This window comes from Acinonyx jubatus, chromosome B1 (genome assembly GCF_027475565.1).
Source record: "Acinonyx jubatus isolate Ajub_Pintada_27869175 chromosome B1, VMU_Ajub_asm_v1.0, whole genome shotgun sequence".
NCBI lineage: Eukaryota > Metazoa > Chordata > Mammalia > Carnivora > Felidae > Acinonyx > Acinonyx jubatus.
In genome coordinates this window covers 81,227,987-81,250,295 of record NC_069382.1, presented here as the reverse complement: position 1 = coordinate 81,250,295, position 22,309 = coordinate 81,227,987, and the positions used below count along the sequence as shown (strand labels likewise).

Genomic DNA, 22,309 nt, shown 5'->3' with positions numbered 1-22,309 from the left:
CAGAGGTGTAGGTTAGGATCTTCCAGGGAAAGATCTAAACCAGAGATGAAGATTTATTAATTTGTACTCCAAATGAGGGAATAAGTCACATGATCCAGAGATTGACCCCCTCAAGGGTTAAAGTCCAATAGGAATTTCGCCAGTAGTGAATGGCTGTCTGCAAAAGAAATAATGTTGCTTTATCTGTTCAAATTTAGTGTAGCTAAAATCAGGTTGCAAACTGCCTTGGATTTAAAAGTTAACGCTCAGATGAGTTCCTCTGCTTACTCTCAGCATTTGAGAATCAATGTATCTCCAAAGTTGGTTTATTTTTGCCTTTACTTTATTATTCTTATTTCTTCTTATTTCATACTTTTCTCCAACAATCAGGGAAACATTCAAATATTTGCCAGTAGACAGTAGAGAAGACAGGGCCACGACAGGCATACCAACACCTTGGATCCGTTTTCACCTTTCTCTCCTCATAAGCAATAACTGGGCTCTCATTTGGGTATGACGTTCATTTCTTTCCGGAACATGAATGTCAAATTGAGTTTGGAGGGATGTAAAGAAATAAAGCTAACAAAATGCCTAAGTGACTCACTACAATTCGCTGCCACATTTCCACATTGCGCCTTGAGCCCCAAAATCATCCTCAAGCTTTGCATGAAGTGGAAAATACAGGTAAATTTTATAAATACACTTTTAAAACCGCACTTGATACAATATTTTCTTTTTATTTTTTTAACACTTATTTATTGCTGAGAGACAGAGACAGATCACGAGCAGGGGAGGGGCAGAGAAGGAGGGAGACACAGAATCTGAAGCAGGCTCCAGGCTCTGAGCTGTCAGCACAGAGCCCGATAAAGAGCTCGAACCCACGAACTGTGAGATCATGACCTGAGCTGAAGTCGGACGCTTAATCAACTGAGCCACCCAGACTCTCCAATACAGTATTTTTTATTAAGAAAACCAAGGAGTACCCTTGAGATACTTAAAAAAAACAAGTAGAATTGGTTTGGAGAAGAGATGATCATTTCAGGGTCAGGTATTAGAAAGATCACTATGGGGACTTGTCAGACAATGGAAGAATGGAGAGTTCACAGGCAGGTGGATTTAGCAGTCACATGACCTTGAGTATTTAACTGTAAACATAGATGAACATAACTGAGGGTGCAAAGTTGAGAGATGCTGAGGGTGACCACTGGGAGATAACCACACTGAAAACTCGGAAGGAGGCTGAGAGCTAATGAAAGTGGGTCTTGCTGAAAAGGAGCAGAGCAAAAAACACTGAGTGAACACCACCAAACCAAAAGTTGCTCTGAAAAGCAATTTGTAATTATTAAATGTCACATTACTCACGAATCAATTATCTGTGGCTTTAAGTAGATGTAAGATCTCAAACTGAACTTAGCAGTTCAAAACTGACCTCTAAACACTGGTTTCTTCGGATTTTCTATTCCCAAAGGGATAGACAATGTGGCCAGCACAGGAGCATACACCAGCAGTGGGAGGTTAGGGGAAGCCTTCATTTGGCCTCCAGTTAATGTTGTGACCCAAGCAAGTCACTTAACCTCTTTCGTCTTTTAAGGGTATCTCATCCATAAAATGAAGAAGCTGGATTTGATCTGTAAAAGCCTTTCGGCTGTAAAATAAGTGTATTTTTCTGTAGTAAACCTTACCCTCTGCCTCTTACTTTTTTTTTTTTGAAGGGAAGCACATTATTTTGGGGAGTTTATAAAAAGCTGACATCCTCCATTGTTTTAGGAAAGTGCCCTGCCATTGGGGGCCCTGGATAGGTCAACATTAGGGGTAGGATCATGGCCTCAAATTTTATCACTCACATTTTAAACTAAGCCTGCCCCCTTTCTGAATAAACTCAAAGTATTAATTACCTAACTCAGAAAATTGGTTCATTAGAGAAGTCTTCCTATTTTATAACCTAGAGACTCATATTTTCAGAAACTTTTAGCTTTTGGTAGATCAGGTACTAGATATTGTCATTTAATTGGCAAATTCTGATTTTGCCATCTATTAGATGTCGACTAAATTTTGTAATTGCCAAAAAAGAAGTAAATTTGGTGCCACTGAGAAGAGAGCAAATAACTGATTTAATAATCAAATAACTGATTTAAACGATGTTGCTGCTCTAGCGTCCAAGCTTCCTGTGGGAATAAGTGAGGCCACTGCTGTTAACTCTGTTAACTCTGTACTTTTCATAAGGCTTTTCAGCAGTACTTACATGTGGCAGAGAGTAAATGAAAAGAAAATAATGGCAACTGAATTTATGCTTTCAAATACTTAAATCAAAGCTAGACAGTCAGCAGTTCCAGAACCTAGCTTCTGATCCTTGCAAAATTATGTCACCAGGCAGCTACCAGTATATCCAGGGGAGACAAATGTCAGTCTTGGTTTTAATGTTGGGTTAGCATACACCATGGCATCAACCTGCTTTTCTCAAAGGGCTTTGGTCAAGAGGTAAAGGAATAGTCAGATTAAGGTTATTTAAACACCTGAATAAAATTAAGAAAATAATACTATTGGAAAGTACGCCCCGGTACTTTCATATCAGACGTCAGACTTCAAAGAAAAGATGTACTTGAAGTCTGATGGAGGTATTTTACAATTATTTAGTCCGGTTTTCTAAGGCATGTTAGAAGAGTAACACGGCACATGGCTTTCCTCCCTTCCCCCAAGTAAAGATAACCACTAACCAGTCTGGTTACCCCACGAACACCCGGCCATCTTTTATAACACTTTGCTTGTTACCCTGTTGCATGCAGCTTCATCCTTTCCCTTGGACTGAGCATGAGTGATGGGTGGCAAGGTTAAAATATTCTCCGCAATGAAACTTATGTTTATGCTTTTGAGGTGTGACATTTCTGCTCAGGGCTCTGTGGCTTTTTTACAGAATCCATTTTTCCAATTAAAAAATAACATTATATTAAGAGCATCTTCTTTTTACCAATTAGGTCAAAGTCCTAAAATTTTAAGACCCAAACCCCCTGGTTTAGAGCGAACTGATTCACAAACCATAGGTGACTTTGCTACAAGAAGAAAGGGTATGTACTTTAGCACCGCATGCTGGATGGGGCATTGGGAATTTCTTTATTTTGTGATGTTTTTTCTTAAAAAGTAAAGGAGAAGAGACTTAAATACTACCGCTGTTGTAAATAAAGTTTCCTAGCACGTTATTTCTAAAGTGAATGCTTCCAATAATGTGTGTCTTCCCATTGTCTTTCCATAGACGTAGTAAGTCTACTTGTTATGCCATTAACAGCAGCATGTTAAGTTTGATAATACATGGTATTCAGTCTTGTTCTTTTACATTATTCTCTTAACCTTTTAGACATCAGTGCATTGTTTTCTTTAAGCTTGTTAGCTACTTGTGAGTTCCAAATGTGTCCTTTATTTATATATAATGTTGTATGTATTCTATTCTAAGACAAAATACAGAATCACTTCCATAGATTCACTATTTTATGGCATTATTTAGAATTTGACTGCTAAACTGCCATTAGCCTTTGGGTTTCAAAAAAGTGAAACATAAGGAGTTAAAGAAATACGTTCACTTAGCACAGTATTCTGTGCTGGTCCATTTTAAGGGTATAGATGAGCAAGATTTAAATTTAATCTAGTCTTTAGAAAATCGCACTGAGTTTTTCGTATCGAACAGACAAAAATACTTATAAGCCCCAGTGAATCGACATTGCCCTTTAAAATGACCGCCTATTTTATAGTTTGATTGTAATTATAACATAGTTGATTAAAAATACGAGTTGAGTAAAAGTATGTCTATATATAGACAAAGACTAGAAGAAAGAAACCTAGAAAAATGAAAACTTTTCTTTGGAGTGGCAGAATGAAATGTAATTGGAATATTTACCTAATATGTTTAAATAATCTCCTAAAATATAATTAGCATTAACACGTAATATTGTTTTAGTTCTTCTGAAAAATGTTTCACTCTCATGAAAAAAATGAGAGCTCTGTGGTATGCACTAGCGTGGTAATTGCCTATTGTGATAATGAGGTAAATAAACAAAGACCACTTATAAATCAGGCTAATAAGAATATTATTAGTGTGTTTATTATTTAATTTGATATAAAGGATATTGTTGGTTAAATTAAGCTGAAAATTCAAGGTAATTGTTCAATTAGGCCTTCTCTCAGCTGAGTGTGAGTCTTAAAATATTATTACTTTCTTTTATTTGTTTTCAGACTGGGCTTGAATTAATTTAAAAGATTTAGTGAATTCTGTTTTCAGTTTTTGATTTTATCAGAGTTTTGTATTTAATACTTTTTTGTACGTCATACGTATAGCTGTACAACTGATGCTTCAATATTGAATAGAAATGTTTTTACATAGATTAAATCTCCATACTTGAGAATAAAATTATTTTAAAAAAAAAGAAATAAGGAAGTAATGAAAACTGTACATCAAATAACTGTTAAGGAATTGGGTCACATTACCCTTTCTTTAGTTTATATTCATAAAATATTAAATTAAGGAGCAACATGATGTAATAGAGCTTTAGACTTTGAATCAACAATCGTGAAACATTATCTGATTTAGCTTTTGTCACTAATTATTTAGCTCGGTAACCTTGGGCAAATCACTTAACACCCATGAACTTCGTTTCATGTATGAAACCATTGGTCTTAGGTGTGTTTGGCTATAACACATAAGTAGAGACATAGAGGATCTTGTTTTGTTTTTCAAATGTCTGTATACTAAAGCCTCTTTTTCTCTCTTTCATTTCAGCCAAGCCAGCACCTTTAGAAATAAAACCTTTGCCAGAATGGGAAGAACTGCAAGCCCCAGTTAGATCTCCCATCACTAGGAGTTTTGCTCGAGAGTAAGTCTGTTTGAAATGTGTACCTTGATTGTTCACTATGATGGAAAATACCTGAAACAGTGGTTCCCAAAGTATAGTCTGGGGACCCCCCCCCTTTTTTGGGGTTCTGTGAGGTGAAAGCTATTTTCATTAAGATTCTAAGATGGCATTTGCCTTTCCACTCCTGCTTCTCTCATGAGTGCACACTGGAGTTTTCTAGGGACCGCGTAACGTATGATCACATCCCTGAGACAGCTAATAAATAGAATGTGTATTTGTGTACTCTGGGTTTTAAAAAAAAATGTTCTATTATTTGTAATACAGTAAATAGATACAACCTATATAAACAAAAAGTTCCTCAGGGTTCCTGGTAATGTTCAAGGGTATAAAGCATTCATGAGGCTAGAAATTTCTCAGAACTACTGATCTGGCAAATACGGTAGTTTCTTGGCAGAGGTTATTTAATCAGAATTGGCTAAAATGTACATAGAAGAGGCGCCTGTCTGGCTCAGTCAGAAGAGTATGCAATTCTTAATCTCTGGGTCGTGAGTTCAAGCCCAACATTGGGTGCAGAGATTATAAATATAAATTTATATATTTAAATTATGTATTTATACAGAGATATAAACAAACAAATATATATAGGTAATTAAAGGATATGTGAAGTTATAAACTTGCGTTAAATATGTGTTCATGTTTCATGTTTACATATAGGTAGCTGTATTTAATAGAAACTTAAATCTTCCTTTTCATGTCTGTGACTTTCTACTTGTCCCCCAAATCATTAGCAATACTTCTTTTGTTTTACACAGGAATTTGATGCCCAAAGGCCTACTTTTTACAATATAGCTATAAATATTAGGTGTGCATTTGAGGGTTTGCAGTAAGTTGTAATGAATAAATGTGTACAATAAATGATTGTAAACTTTAGTGACTGTTGGTGAAAGAATGTAAACAATCACTCATTTTTATCTTGGAAGTGATTTGAGAAATTGTTGTCAAGGTTTAGGTTTGTAACGGTAATCTCTTTAATTAGTTCCTCTAGATTTCCCTTGTCTCCCCGACCGGATTCAGTGCATAGCACAACTTCAAGCAGTGACTCACACGACAGTGAAGAGAATTATGTTCCCATGAACCCAAACCTATCCAGCGAAGACTCAGTATGTAAAATTTGCACCTTAACTTCTGTCTTCCTGAGCAGCCCTTCCAAGTCGTGCACCTTTCTTCCAGTCTCTAAATCTGGCCCTTACATCCTTCTTTATGTACTTAAGGAAACAGGATAGAAGACAACTTTTTAAAATGCTTTTTAAAAATAGCATTGTAAAATTTGAAGCCGATAATGGGTCAAAGTGTAATGCCAGTATTTATAAAGTAGATTAAAAATGAGTTAAAAATCATAAAAGCTTTCTAGTTATATTTATTTTTGAGAAATAATTGATTTTTGAAACTGTTCAAGAAAATACACTGGAAGCATTTCATAATGCAGTTCTCCAGAGCCTCTTCATGGCACTCTTAAAGTGAAATGATCTTCTATAGGAGGTCTTTTGATAATCTTCAATAATACACTCTTAGATAAGGCTTAACGATTAAAGACCTGTTACAAACCTAACTTGTTTCATATTGGCTGTATTACCACAAGGCACAAGAGTTTTGTAATCCTAGCAAGCCTGCGTTCCCCAGAAATTAGACGGATACAGGTGTTTTGAGATTTTTAGTTGGAATACGATAAATAGCGTTATAATTATTGATACAATAGTAATAAATCAGGTTGATGTATCTAGTTGTACTTCAGATACTTAAGAATACAAACCCATTTTAATTTTTAAAAATATTTTGCTTATGTTTTCCCTCTAATCAAATTCAATTCTTGCTCTGCTATTTGTATTTTAGTAGATGAGTGTATTGGTTATGATTAGGTTCACCTCTGAGTAACAGACATTTATCTCTTTCTCGTGTAAACAAGTCCAGAGAGAGTCTAGCCAGGGTTGTGTGGCAGCCCTGTCCTAGGAAGCCCTTAGGGATGCCTGCCCCTTCCAGCTCTCCAGTCCACCATCTTCTGGGTGTGGCTCACATGCTCCTAGAACAAGATGCTGCTGCACCAACACTTCACATCCCAAGCTACAAAACAGAGGAAAGGAAGAAGAAGCAAGGGTACAGCCTAACTAACTGCCTTATGAAGAAGGTTCCCAGAAACCGCCATACACACAGAGACACAAAGGGGCTGGGAACCATAGCTTTTCTTCTGAGGGACAGCGGGCCTGACTAAAAATCCCATTCATGTGAGAGAGGGGAGGGCAGATATTATCAGGGCACAACCAGGTAGTATCTGCCAGGAGAAGCAGAAATCTGATGTCAAAATTTGGAAGGATTAACATTTCAGTGGCTTTATTTTCTTTAATTTTTTTTTTAACGTTTATTTATTATTGAGAGACAGAGGGACACAGAGCGTGAAGAGGGGAGGGGCAGAGAGAGGGGGACACACAGAATCTGAAGCAGGCTCCAGGCTCCGAGCTGTCAGCACAGAGCCCGACGCGGGGCTCGAACTCACAAACTGCGAGATCATGACCTGAGCCGAAGTTGGTCGCCTAACCAACTGAGCCACCCAGGCGCCCCAGCTTTATTTTCTTTAAAACAATACTCTTTAGGGATTCAAAATACAAAGTCCATTTCTCTCGACATGTTTTACGTCTTTAATGTACTTTAGGCCAAAACAGATTCCTCACAACCCTATCTTGTCAGGAAACAAAATTAAGTGATTTGAAAAGCTTGATTTGGTGCTTAAACTCACTTTAAAATACCAAATTTTGGCAGTGCTCAGTATGAATAAGATAATGTAAAATATTTACGTCAGCCTGGATTAGAATACAAACCAGCTATATCAATAACACTTTCCCTAATTTTAAGGCACAGCAATTTTTATTAATTGGCTTCTGCTTTGGGATTCACTGTTTTTCAACTTGATAAGTGGTGTTTTATTATTTTTATTACCTTATTTTTTTCTCATTATAGCAAATAGACTGGGAAAAGTCTACATAAATCCTCAGTGCTACATCAGAGTACATATTATCATCAATTTTAATCTTTAGGTGGCTGAATGGACTTTTTATTACAAAAGTAACTTTTTTCTGAGATACTAAAGCGTGTCCATTTGCCTGAAATAGTAAATTACCATAAAAATTTTGCAAAGGGCATGTAATAGGAAAGTTTGGAAGTGTGATTTATCATGAAGGGAAAAGACTAGAGAGAAAAATATTACAATCAAAAAGTCAAAGGAAATAAAAATATGAAATTGTTTGTTCTTTTATACCTCGTAAGATATAAAACATTAAGCCAGAAAGGTATTTTTGCCTGCCAGCTGGTGAATTTCTGAAATACTTAGGTCCTAAGTGTTAGAAAAAGCAAAAATGTTCTGGGTGAAAATATCTGCCCACCATTCACAATAGAAAAACCAGCCACCATTTCCATCTCTTCACACTGCCAGCTGCAAGGGTTGATCATAATCCGGACAATTCTTCCTTAGAAAAGAATGTGATAGTTACAGGATTATTTTCCACACCTCTTTGCAGTTAGTGCATTAAAGGTATACCATAGAAATTCACAAGATGTCATTGTGCCTGGATTGATCAGTAAAAAAAATTTGTCTTGGAGAAGTTGAGACAGGATCAGATCAAACCTGGCTTATACCTACAATGAAGATTAAATTCTATACATTGACGTTTTGAAGCATGACTTATTTCTCATACTAGTGATCATGGAGCAGGCGGTGTTTAATGAAACAGTGAATTGGTGGTGCTGCCTGTTAATTTATAAAAAGATCCAAAGTCAGGCATTCGTGAGGTGAACCCTTAATGTGACACCTAAAATGTGAGGTACCACACGTCACTATTAAAGACATGAATATTGTTATACAACAGTAACAACAAAAATACCTTCAATAACTTTTCACATTTTAAAAAGAATTTTAGAAAAACAAAGCACAACTGTTATCTTTTTTCTTAATTCACAGAACATTTGTGATAACTCCTAGAATCTTAGGGTTTTTCTAAACTGTTTTGGGGAAAATACTGGGTTAAAGGCTAGAACGCAGAGACAGGCTGTTCGTTGTTGAAATTAGATCTAAAGCAAATGGACTGCCTTGCAGGGACACAAATTTTAACAATATTTAAAGATGAAAAATTTCCAATTCTAATAATAACTAGACAGAAAACAGTTTAACCAGCAATTCTGAGACATTTCTCTGTAGGAACAACTTACTGAAAGTAAATGTGTACATCATATGAGCTCGTGTGTTCCTTTCACGAGCCTTGCAATAGTATGAACAACCGTAGGCATTTCCAATTAGGGGTATTCCAGGTGGGGGTTCTTTCACAAGTCACATTTGAATACAAAATTGTACACACACACCACTCCCCTGCTTGATATTTTTATATGAGAATGAAATGTAGAGTCATTCAGAAAAAAACCCAAAAAACTGGTTTCTTTATAAATTAAAAAAAAAGGGGGGGAGAGGGGAATGGCTATTTGTACATCACCTTTTTTGTGCCTTACATGTTATTGTTGAAATTTTTTTTAGTGTTTTATCACCAGTAGTTGGTAAATTCAGTTTAAAACTCTGTTCCCACAGGGGTGCCTGGGTGGCTCAGTCAGTTAAGCGTCTGACTTCAGCTCAGGTCATGATCTCATGGTTCGTGGGTTCGAACCCCATGTGGGACTCTGTGCTGACAGCTTAGAGCTCGGAGCCTGGAGCCTGCTTCAGATTCTGTATCTCCCTCTCTCTCTGCCCCTCCCCTGCTCACGCTCTGTCTCTCTCTGTCTCTCAAAAATAAAACAGCGTTCCCACAAATAGAGCCCTCACATTCCAGCATGCAGGTTGCTTGCTCACATTACACACAGTATGTAATGTGTCGAGTAGACTGCATAGTACTGCATTCATGAGTACATGCAGTTCAGACCATGTCCTGCTCACTAAGCTGTGGGCCCTGGCACAGAGCTGGGTAGCCCCACAGGAAGGAGCACCATTTTCTAATTCACAAAAATGTTTCACGCAGGCTGTCAGCAGCCCTGCTTCAAATGAGGGAATAGAGTCAATATTGAAAATTCTAGCAATTATCTTTTTCCTAAATCACAGCTTACTCTGTGTGACTTGAGCAAAGACAAAAGGAGTAGTGATATATAAAAGGATTAGCAGATCCAGGTTTATGCAGTTTCCAAATTGTTTTGTTCATCATAACAAGTATAATTTTAAGTATATCACATTGTTAAGGTTTTCTTCAAAAGTATGTGAGTATTCCTATCTCTGTGATAGAAGACAAAAGAATGCTAGCTGCTAGTAAATATATAGTCTCGCCTATGAGAAGTCCAGAACATTTCTGGGTGAGGTTCAAAGCAGCAAGGCAGAGAAACAAGGCATTTGTTGGCACACCTTGGGAAGGACTGTCGTAATTCACATAGAGGTCATATGTAGGGGCGTCAGTTCGTGTCATGCTTTCCTTCTTATGAGCATTGATCTTGAAGTTCCTAACATCCTGTTGATTTTGCATTTTTCTGCCTTAAGCTTTTTTGTTTTTGTCATGTATTGCTGTCCTCTATCTGTCCTTTATCTGTTTATGGAGAGTAACCCTTGTATTGTACAATTCCTAGTAGGACAGAAGGGATAAGGCTAAAGAGAAGACAGAAGAAATTAAGAGCTAAAAATTCCAGGTTGAAACAAAGCGGACTTTGCCAGTGCAGTAATTGTTTGTAGGCTTTAGTTAACATACATATTCTAAGCTAAATTTTAGCGTGAAAGTCTTAAAATACGGAACTTTTTAAAAATTTTAATTAGAAAGCAAGGAATGAAAGGATCCAGTAGTTTAAAAATATAATCGAGTAAAGATATCATTTAAATAATGTTCAGTTGGAGCTATTGCAGCCAACTCTAGCTTGATGTTTTGGTCTTAGTTTGAACCCAGTTTGACTCTTGAAACCATGTTTAGCTTACTCTAAAGCCTAGTTGTAATCAGTTCTGTTATATCACATATGTTCCTCCAATCCTAAAAGCAGATTTAATTTTCTCAGAAGACATTTTTTTTTTTATTAAACCATAGCCTCTTAAAATAAATATTTTGGCTTTGGTAGATGGCAGACAAAATAAGCAACAGGTCTCGTGGATGTTCAATAGTAGATTTCATTGTATCACCATTTTCAGAATCTTTTTGGCAGTAACAGCCTTGATGGGAGAAGCAGTCCTATGGTCAAGCCCAAAGGAGACAAACAAGTAGAATACCTAGATCTGGATTTAGATTCTGGGAAATCCACACCACCACGTAAGGTAAGTGAAATCTCATTCTATAGACAAAATCAGCTCACCTTTTAAAGGCAAAGAATCATGTTTCCTTTGGGGAAATTTTATTAGTATGTTTAATTTAAATTTAGTAAAGTCTATTACTTAATATTGTTTCATAAGTCACAATTAACAAAGTCATGGAGAGTAATCCCTAACGGTATATAATAGAAATTATACACGTTCTCCTCTTTTAGTGGTTACTGTTGAAATGCCTACTTAACAAAATCTTGTCTTCATTCTCTTTCCAGTGTTAGCTCACATTATTCCCCTTTTGATTTACATGCTATTTTTGTCCAAAGTTTTGGTTTTTTACTTTTGTTAAACCACAAATTACACATTAGTAGTATTCTGGGTTGTTTTTTTTTTTAATGTTTATTTATTTTTGAGACAGAGAGAGACAGAGTGTGAGCAGGGAAGGGCAGAGAGGGAGGGAGAACACAGAATCTGAAGTAGGCTCCAGGCTCCGAGCTGTCAGCAGAGTGCGACACGAGGTTCAAACTCACTGACCGCGAGATCATGACCTGAGTCACAGGACGCTTAACCAACTGAGCCACCCGGGCGCCCCAGTAGTATTCTTATTATATAGGTAGTGCTTACTTAACATTGTCCTACATATTTACCACTTTCCCTTTCTTATCATTCCATCTTGTTCCTCAGTCTTTCCTGTCATAATAATTTTTTCTTCCTCCTGAAATACATTCTTTAGAAGTTCCTCTTGTGGAGGTCTGTTAGTAGTAAATTCTTGCATTTTTTGCTTGAGGGAAATGTCTATTGTGCCCTCATTTTTGAAAAAGAGTTTTTTTGCGTTCACAGTTCTTGATTGGCAATATACTTCTTTCAACACATGGAAGATACTATTCACTATCATCTGGCTTCCATTGTTCCTACTGAAAAGTATGTTGTCAATCTAGTTACAGTTACTCTATAGATAATTTGTCTTTTCTGTCTGGCTGATGTTAACATCTTTTCTGTATCTTTGGTATTCTGCAGGTTTACTACAGTGTGTCTAGACATCTAGACGTAGATTTCTTTTTATCTATCATGCTTGATGGAAGTTGTGCTGTTCTTATTTCTGGATTTGTATTTTTTATCAGTTCTGGCAAAGTCCCAATCATCTCTTTAAATATATAGCTTTTCCACTCTTCCTTTTATCCTCTCATTTGAGGTTTCTTATTAAAGATTAGTCAGAACATATTCTATTTTCTGTGCCTCTTTTCACTTTTTCATATTTTGTCTTTATTCATCTCTTTGTTCTTACTTGGATTATTTCTTTAGTTCTATCACCAGGTACACTAATTCTCAATTATTCTGTTTAACCCATTGTTTAATTTTTAATTTCAATTATTTTTAGTTCTAACATGGAATTTTGCTCTTTTGTTTCCAATATGCATAGCTGTTTTGAATAGCTTATTTCTTTCATGGTATTTTATTCCTTTTATTTAGTTTTATTTTTTAATTCCTTTGAAGATTTTATACACACATAATTTATTCTGTTTATGCAATCATTTCAATATCTGAAGTCCTTGGAGGTCTGAATCTGTTTATTGTTTCTGCTCACACTCTTGATGGCTTGTTTCCTTCCATGTTTTATACATTTTTTTGCAAATTCATTTTGCTGAGTCTATCTGAGAATCCTGCAGACTTCAGTTTCCTTCAGAATAGATTTACATTTTCTTCTGCTGGGAAGCAATGTGCTACAACTATAGGACCACCTCAGTTTGTTTCATTGGTCCCTAGCTTAACAGGATAGCCTCAGATTCGACACACCCTCCCACTGCAGGCCTCCTGATTGCATTGCTGAGATTGACATTCATCTGAAGACAACAGTTCCTGTAAAGTTTACATTGAACAGCTCTTCATGCCCTGTTTCCCTCACACATTGGGTATTTCTCTTACTTTCTAGAGAGCCCAGCAACACATTAATAATTCTGTTTGGGGACGCCTGGGTGGCTCAATCAGTTAAGCGTCTGACTTTGGCTCTGGGCAAGATCTCACCGTCTGTGGGTTCGAACCCCACGTCGGGATCTGTGCTGACAGCTCAGAGCCTGGAGCCTGCTTCAGATTCTGTGTCTCTGTCTCTCTGCCCCTCCCCCGCTCACGCTCTGTCTCTCAAAAATAAATAAATGTTCAAAAAAAATTTTTTTTAATGTTTGTTTATTTTTTGAGAGAGAGAGAGAGAGAGAGAGAGATAAGAGCACAAGCAGGGGAGGAGCAGAGAGAGAGGGAGACACAAAATCCGAAGTAGGCTCCAGACTCTGAGCTGTCAGCACAGAGCCCGACATGGGACTCGAACCCACAAACCGTGAGATCATGACCTGAGCTGAAGTCTGGTGCTTTAAGCAACTGAGCCAACCAGGTGCCCCAATAATTATATTTGTTTTAAGTTAGTTAGTATCTACTTGTATTTTAGAATAAGAGGTCGTGTCATCCTATGTAGTTTGCCATTCTTGAAATACTGTTTTTCAAAAAACATTTCTCAGCTCTGCAAGTCAACACTGGTACATGTTCTGAGGATTTGAAATGGTCAAGGTTAAGCTAAAGGGAGAAGCAAGCTGTGTATCTTAAGATGAACCAAGTGTCTGTGATCCTTATTTTATAAGAATTTCATCTGTGTTGGGAGCATTCATCTAAATTCTTACATACAGTGATTTTAAATTTAAGGGGAAAACAGTGTACAGTGAGGAGAAAAACAACATTGTTAAATTGAAGTAATGTTATTTTTGTATGTATGTGACCCAGTAGAACTTCAAGAGTTATTTACAGGGCATGAGTGTCTATGTTTTAAGGCTAAATTTCACCAAGAAGAACTCTCTTATACGTGGGGTTTTATGGTTTTCTTTCTTTGCTTTTTAGCAAAAGAGCAGTGGCTCAGGCAGCAGTGTAGCTGATGAGAGAGTAGATTATGTTGTGGTTGACCAACAGAAGACTCTGGCTCTAAAGAGCACTCGGGAAGCCTGGACAGATGGGAGACAGTCCACAGAATCTGAAACACCAGCCAAGAATGTGAAATGAAAATATTGCTTCGCTGTTTCTGAATAACGAGAACTGAATTGTAAACATAAATCCTGTTTGAGATGACCTGACATTTCTATTCTAGGTAGATCCTCAACTGAGTACAATTGAAGTCAGAGGACTTTTCACACATAATCAAGCAATTTAGACTGTAAATGGTGCTTTGTGGTATCTCAACAATCCATAACATGTAAATAATGTGGGAAAATACTATTGTTTAGCTCCCAGAGAAACATTTGTTCCATAGTTAACACACTTGTAGTATTACTGTATTTATGCACTTTTTCATTTAAAACGTTGGTTTGGGTATTCCCAAATGTTCCTTAACATAATTCCTTTGGGAGTTCTTGTTTTTCCTCACACTACTCTATATAACAATACTAAGTTAACTAAGCTACTTTTAGATTTGGAAATTGCTCTTTAAACTGCACTCTAACAACATTAAAATGAGAAGTAGATTTACAATTTACCTGTCTACCTGAAACATCAGGTGATAGCCATTAGCCTAAACTACACAGTATAGACGGGCTCGTCATTCACTGCGTTCCAAAGTGCTGAGGATAATATATGTACTGGTGTCAGGAACTAATTCTCTGGTTCATGTACATTTAGTTTTCAATGGTGGAACTTTATTATATTTTGTTAATTACAGTGTTTTTGGTTCATTGAGTGAAGATTCTGCCAGGTGGGATCTTGCACCTTGGGAAGACTGAATAATTACACTATCAAGTAAGCCTACAGATCACTTACCGGCATGCAGTGATGATGTGCTCTCACACTTGTTAACATGTATTAAACTTTACATTATTTGCAAAGATAGATTATATAACCAGGTACGTACCAGGCACTGATGTGCTAATACACTGATCAGGTTTAGACAATGAGCTTTAGTTGTGTTCTTGTTAGTCCTAATATTGGTTTCCAATTTGGACTTAAGGAAACATTCACTGTTAGTTATAGCAACATACTGTGATTTTTTTTTAATTAGACAGTAATTCAGATTTATTACTCTAAGAATGAAATTCTATCTTTTGACACCATAGTGCCCTTTCTATGATTTTTTTAACTTTACTTAATATTCTTCTTGGCCTTATATTTAAATCCCTATGCAATTAATATTTTATATCTACATTTTTTTAAAAAAATAGATGTTCTATAAGTGATTCTTGTATGTAGCACCAGTTGCTTTTCCAGTAAAAGAATTAAGGATTTTGTACTGTGATTTATATTCACTGCCCTAATTTGAGAAATTTTGGAGTATTGTTATAATGTGAAATCTTAGAGTCATGAACCTCTTCCAACCAGAAGTCTGAAATCACCAGAGGAATTATATAATTCTGTCTCACCTGTAATACGGTCCTGTGATACGGATATCAAAACCACAAATTATATATAGTGAGACTACAGTTGTATTTATCTGTTTTGGCTTTGCAGTGTAATTTAGAAAGCAGGTATAATTTGTTTGCTTGTTTTTTTAACTAAGTTACAAACAATCTCTTATGTATTGATTTGGGACTTACTAACAGTTTTTGGAGGAGGCAGAGATAAGAGTACCCACAGCTGAGGCATGACTCCCTCCATTCAGACCTCTAACTGTTGCCTGAACACACAGATGTGCCCTGATTTCTGGTCTTTTGGCCATAGTACTGTGCCTAATCAATGTAATGGGTTTATTTCCCCAATCCACGAACTAAAATTGTTCATAACAAGATGAATTGTAGACTAGTAACATTTGATGCTTTTAAATGTTTTCTTCTTTTTAAACAAAAACTAAAACTCAGAAGTGAATTTTCAGATGGATTTTTAAATAAAAAAGATTGTTTGAATTTGGTGTGCACAAGCTGTTTTGTAGTGAAACCACAAAATAAAATCCAAAGTTACTGAAGTGTGCCTAAACCATTTACACAACACAGTTGATGTGTGAAGATGCTAAATTGTGTTATGTGGAAGATGAATGTATTTTCAGAATTATAACACAATAAGTATATTATTAATTCAAAAATGGAATCTTATCAGAAGAGTTCTAAGGCAAATAGACTTTTAGTGCAGTTTTTCAATTTTTTACAAGTTACCTTTTTGAAGACCTGCAGCATTCTAATTGGTCGAAGTTTTTCCCATTGTGCAGAGTAATCTAATAACTGAAATGTGTTAGACAGTTTTAGCAAATGAAATCACATTATACATCGTATTAACAGATTAAAAGATAGTTTCTTACAGAGCATTATTTTCCAAACATTTGTTGAATAAAATTTTGTGTAACCCCAACACATAAAGCCTGAAAAGTTCGTTTTGTCAGTATAAATATTTTGGGTTCACATTTAAGTTTATTTTAGTCCATTACTAGGAATAGAATTTGTGAATAACACAATGTGTAATTGGCATTATAGAGTTGGTGGAAAACCTCAGCAGCCCATTTATTTTTATATCTTATTTTATTTGCATACTATCAAGAAAATTTGGGTTCACACAAACATAAGTAAGTGTAAATAATAGCAGGTTTTAAACACACATCTCAGGAGGTTCTTTAATTAGAGATAGCTGAAGTTATATTCCAAGGTTTAAAAAAAATAAATTATTCTGGTAGTAGAAGTTAATACATAAGCATTCTCCAGTATGGTTTAAAAAAAAGGGGGGGGGATATTTAACACATTAGAATGTGCATTTTTATTAAGTTTTCAAAACTTAATTTGATTCAAACCTTTTGAAAACCCTAATCACCTCCAAGAAGCTGAGTTTTGGCCCAGTGAGAGTTGAAAGCCACTGGTTAATCATGTGACAAAAGTCAGAAGTCTTTTTCTCCCACGTTTGATGTTCTTACTTTCTATTCCTTATTTTGAAAAACTGTAAAATCTTATGAAGGTTTGAATACCAAAGCACAGTTCTGCTTTCAAGAATTGAAATTTAAACTTGAATAATTTAAGCTACTTAAGCCACAAAAGGTATCACTTAGTAAGCTATAAAAGATGATTTTTATCTACACTCTAGTTTATACAGTTTCATCTTTATTTTCATCAATACCTTGTAAGCTACTGTGAGCATTTTAGAGAATTCCATAAAGGTACTATGAATGTGTGTGTGTGTGTGTGTGTGTGTGTGTGTGTAGCATTGTATTTAATCCTAGACTAAATTTGATACAGAAAATACTGCTATACTTGCATCTTAAGGTCATGCATCAATTTCTTCTGGACTCTTTGTATTTAATTAATGGGGGTCACAATCTTCGTATTCATAAATGCATTTAAACTGGAAATTGAACACCAGTGTTTGTCTTTCTTTTTCTACTAGTAGGAAGTTGTCTGCTTACCCCCTTTAGTGAAAACGGTATTTTTGATGTTTTTTAAAATGTTAGCTACTTTATGCCTGTACTATAGACACTGATCATAATTCTTGGATGCTTTCAAACACTCTTAGTGCCTCTTTCTTTGGCCCATTGAAAGTACTGGTTAGTAGTATTTTGAATGAATACAAAGCCAGTAAAGTTATAGAGACAACGAGGTGAGCCTGTCCCTCCTAATCCTGTCCTGGGTCATTCCCGTAGGTCTTGTCCTTTATTGTCAGATAAGCAATCAGCTCCATAGCAGGGATTGTACATATGACCAAATCAAGTGATTACAGGGAGAGAGACTTCTATCCTAGGGTAAGACTTCTTGTCAGTAACATCTGATATGTTATATGTAAATCTGTATGTAATTTAAAATACAGCTCTTAGATGAAAAGCCATGGTGTATATAAATAATGTAGACATTATGGACTTGATAAGATGAAAAGTTGATTGTTGGGTTGTGGAGATAATTGGTTTTTACTCTGACTAAATATGTTTATTACTACAACTTGAAATTAATTTAGTTTGTCTTCTCTTCCATAGACGTAACTTTCTTTTGGTTCATTATAATGTCTGTTATGAGTCTCAACAAACTGTTTAGTCAACGGATTAACGTAGCTTCTACTTTCTTAACATAGAAAGACATGGACTTGTGTGAGTTGTTGTAATCTGAATCAATTGTTGATAATCATCCCAAATTTCAACAGCAAAATCTTATGTATAAGTTTATTTTTCCCTCTTGCACAACTTCTTTTGTAAAGATCCAATTGTAGATATTTTCTGCTACCAAATAAAACTTTTCAAACAATTTGGTTTCAAGACTTTAGTCAGTTTGGATACTGAGATTGTAAACCAAAGACATATAAATTTATATTTCTAACCCTTCCTCAGAGTCTTTATCTAAATCAAAAACCCAACTCTGCCATTAACTATATGTTGTCCCTTGAACAACATGGGTTTGAACTGTGTGAGTCCACTTATTCACAGATTTTTTTCAGCAAATTCAGAGCAGTATTCTAAATGTAATTTCCTTATGATTTTCCTAATAGCATTTTTCTAGCTTATTTATTGTAAGAATACAGTATCTAGTACATGTAACACAAAATAGGAGTTAATTGTTTATATTATCAGTAAGACATTAGGTCAACGGTAGGTTATTAGTAGTTAAGTTTTAGGGGAATCAAAAGTTATATGCATATTTTTGATTGTGCAAGGGGTCCGTGCCCCTGAGTCTTGTTCAAGGGTCAGCTGCACTTCCCAGCCTTACGTCTATAGGGGTCACTCATTTTCTGCAACAAAGATTGCACTAGATCATGCTAAAGTACAATAAACACACCCTAAATAGGAAAAGCTTCTGAGACGGTTGCCACATGCATATGCTCTTGTTATTCCCTCATCTAACCAGTACAACCAGCCTTTTGTTGAAGAGAAGGCCGATAAGTAAGGGTCTGCATGCAACCTTCTCCATCAGAAAATACTTTTTATGTATAAAACATGACTTGGGAAATGATAACTGGCTGGGCTTTTTCATTTCTATGAGAGTTTCCAAACACCTCTACTACTTCATAAAACCCCAAGAAGGACCATGTGAGTCCTTTGGCCACTCATTCCAGCATTTTGCAACTTTGACTCATTAAATCGTATTTGGGAAGTTCTGGGAGGGTGAGGTTATCTTCTCTGAGATCATTCTCTCCTCATCTGTGTTTCTATCACCTTGTAAATGATGAAATTTCTGACTATTTGCATATTATTTCTTTGGGAAAAAAAGCTGCTTTGTCTGATAAACACTTTCTGAGTTACAGTTTTATTAGGAGAGTTTTATGGAGAATAACTTGGCAATTCTGTGAATGTGTGTTCTTGCATATTTAAAAACTGAGTCAATGATAGGAGGCATTTTATTAACTGTCGTGATGGGTAACATTCCTCCCTTCAGTTCCCTGTTTTATTACAAAAAGTGTTTTTGTAATAAAATAAGTTGAACATACATAGAAAACTAAGTTTCTAAGATGTGTTTCTATACTTCATTAGACAGAATTTTATTACTATTGCCGTGGTTATCTTGGTGATTAACTCTTAGCATAATGTAGCTCTGATTTTGTGTTCTGTGTAATGCCCAGAACATTTATAACACGCAGTGTGAGGGATGTAGAGTGTACAGAAAAGAAAAAAAAAATGCCCCCAAAAGCCCACTTTCTCAAGTACCAGTATTGTGATGGTTGTGTCATCGTGGCTAGGCTGTGGTGCCCATGTGTTTGTTCAAACACTAGTCTAGATGTTGCTGTGAAGGTATTTTGTAGATGTGGTTAAAGCAGATCACCATCCATAATGTGGATAGGCGTCATCCAATCAGTTGGAGGTTTTAAGAGCAAAAACTGAGGTTTCCCACAGAAGAAGGATTTCTGCCTCAAGACTGTAGCGTAGAAATCCTGCCTGGATTTCCACCCTGTCAGCCTGCCCTACAAATCTCACACTTGCTGGCACACAGTTGTGTGAACCAATTCCTTAAAATAAATCTCTCCGATGGATGGATGGATAGATCAGTTGATTGATTCTCTTGGCTCCTTCCTCTTAGAGTAACAAAATTGGTAACCCCACCTATTTTTCTTACTTGGTTTTTATGATGGTGTATTAGTTTGCTAGGGCTGCCATGACAAAGTATCATCAACCGGGTGGGTTAAAAACAGAAACTTAATTTCTCACAGGTCTGGAGGCTGGAAGTCCAGTTATCAAGGTGTTGACAGGTTTGGTTTCTTCTGTCTTCTCTCTATGACCATTCATCTCTTCATGCACATCCTGGTGTCTTTCTTATAAGGACACTAGCAGCATTAGATTAGCACTTATGCTTATTAGAGCATAGGATCCCTTATGACTTTATTCAACCTTAATTACCTCTTTAAAGACCCTATCTCTAAAAGCAGTTACTCTCGGAGGTACTTGGGATTAGGATTTCAACATTAGTTTATGGGAGGGGGAGAGGTGTGGACAGAATTCGTTCCATAATAGATGGCTATAATATTCTCATCTACCTGACCGAATGCACCTTGGAATAAAAATTATGTCTTATCCATCGTTATTTCAGTGACATTCCTGGCAGAAAAAGATGGAACACTCGAAGAAGTAATTGAAGAGAGTCAAATGAAGGAATTACTGCATATCTGGATCCGGTTAAGGGAACAAACAAGGAGTGGTTAAAAACCACTTAGCAGCAGTCAGAAGGCATTAATATTTCTAGAAGTAAGAAGGCAAGTGGAGGGTACTGTAACTGATCTCCAGTTAGCAAGATAGCAAGACCTATCCACCAGCAGGTGCCTTACTCTTAGATAGAAGGACACAGCCACTACCAAAGTCAGACCAGAAGGGAGGAAGTCCGATTACATCTTCCATGATTTGCCATTGGCTAAAATTGGCTAGCAGCCAGAAATAACCCAGGAAATGAAATATAGGGGCCAGCCTCCCATGGCACATGTCAAGGCAGAGAAAGGTAGAGGGCATCATCAGATCAGGTGGGTCAAACAGAGAAAATCTTTAACAATATTTATAATTATCATGTCAAACCATCAAGGAAATAAAGGGCCTGTGAAAGATTGGATTGCTAAACAGTTGATCCAAGCTCTTTTTGGAGTGCCATCCTGTACTACAGGAGCTGTAAGTATAAAAACTACATTTCCCAGACTTCCTTGCAGCTTGACTTTTGCCTATATTTGACCTCTAGGCTAGTTGCATTCACTCAAACTCAGAAATCGAGTCAGTGAAGAGGGAGGCAGAACTTTGTAGGGGCATCCATCTTGTTAAATCTAGCAGTTTGCATTTAGTAAATGAAGCAATGAGTTCCTGATACTTGGTTCATAGCTAAGGTAAGGTATTCACCTTCATGACGCCATGGGCACGTGATCCTGGATTCAACCATTGGTACAGTGGTTTCCTAAACCCAGACTCCCGATTGTTCCCATGTCTGGTGGTTCTATGGCATTGTTCTGAGAGTCATCCCTAAAGACCCTTCACACCTGTCAGCGATTGTAAACTCTTAATTCTCTAGCTTAAATTCCCTTTTGTTTAAAATTAATTGGAGTGACTTAAGTCTGGTGAAAGTGATGCAGGGGCCAACCTTTTTGCATTCTGGATTTTTTTTTCTTACCCGCATATTGTAAAACTGTGATGAAAGAAAATTTGGGGGGAGAAACAGGAAAATTCCTCACAAACTATGTTACTTCACTATCTTTTCCTGAAAGTGCAGTTGGATTCTGGGTTTCTTTGCATTGACTGCTGTCAAATATTCCCTCAGGTGTGAAGGATCTGAATCGTCATCTTTAAAGACTGAATAATACTCCTTCCAGTATTTTCAAATACTCAATGATAATATCCAATGGTGATTCAGGTGTGGAGGGTACACTGGGATCATAAATTGGTACAACTTTTTAAACCAGCACTTTATCAATACGATCTTAAAGTCTTAAAACTGTACATAACCTTTTACCCAGCAATTGCGTTTCCAGGAATTAACTCTAAAGCATTAATTTAAGAGGTGCACAGGGCATGTGGGGAGCACACTGGCAGGGGACAGTGTGGTCGCTCCCCGCAGGCTCTCCAGTTGCCTGCAGTCCCCAGGGCTGGGGCCTCCCCCCACCTCCCACTCTCTCTCCACCACCACTGGGGAGACTGGCTGCTGCAGTGAGGCTGTCACGCTCTTGTGACCCGAGAGCCCCGCCTGCCAGGGATAGACATGGAGCCATGAGCCTCCTGCCTGGGAAGGTGGTGGCGCTACTTAAAAAACAAAACAAAAAGTGTGCGCAAAAGTTTAAGGAGTTAGAAGCATCCAACAATGGAAGGTTGGTT

The 22,309-nt window shown here is 36.7% G+C and overlaps 1 protein-coding gene across 8 annotated transcripts in view; it reads left to right on the top strand.

The window, feature by feature from the left end:
• Positions 1 to 18,284, top strand: part of GAB1 (GRB2 associated binding protein 1) — a 122,641-nt gene extending 104,357 nt beyond the window's left edge. For 6 of the 8 annotated variants that reach the window (XM_027066724.2, XM_027066714.2, XM_053216920.1 and 3 more), the window contains 5 exons: positions 2,952 to 3,041; positions 4,745 to 4,838; positions 5,854 to 5,977; positions 11,005 to 11,127; positions 13,996 to 18,284. In XM_027066724.2, the coding sequence (XP_026922525.1) occupies positions 2,952 to 3,041; positions 4,745 to 4,838; positions 5,854 to 5,977; positions 11,005 to 11,127; positions 13,996 to 14,154 (590 nt within the window). In that variant the 3' untranslated portion in view covers positions 14,155 to 18,284. The remainder of the gene's footprint in view (positions 1 to 2,951; positions 3,042 to 4,744; positions 4,839 to 5,853; positions 5,978 to 11,004; positions 11,128 to 13,995) is intronic. The other 2 variants (XM_027066739.2, XM_027066730.2) reach the window with 1 other exon arrangement.
• Positions 18,285 to 22,309: the final 4,025 nt, after the last annotated feature.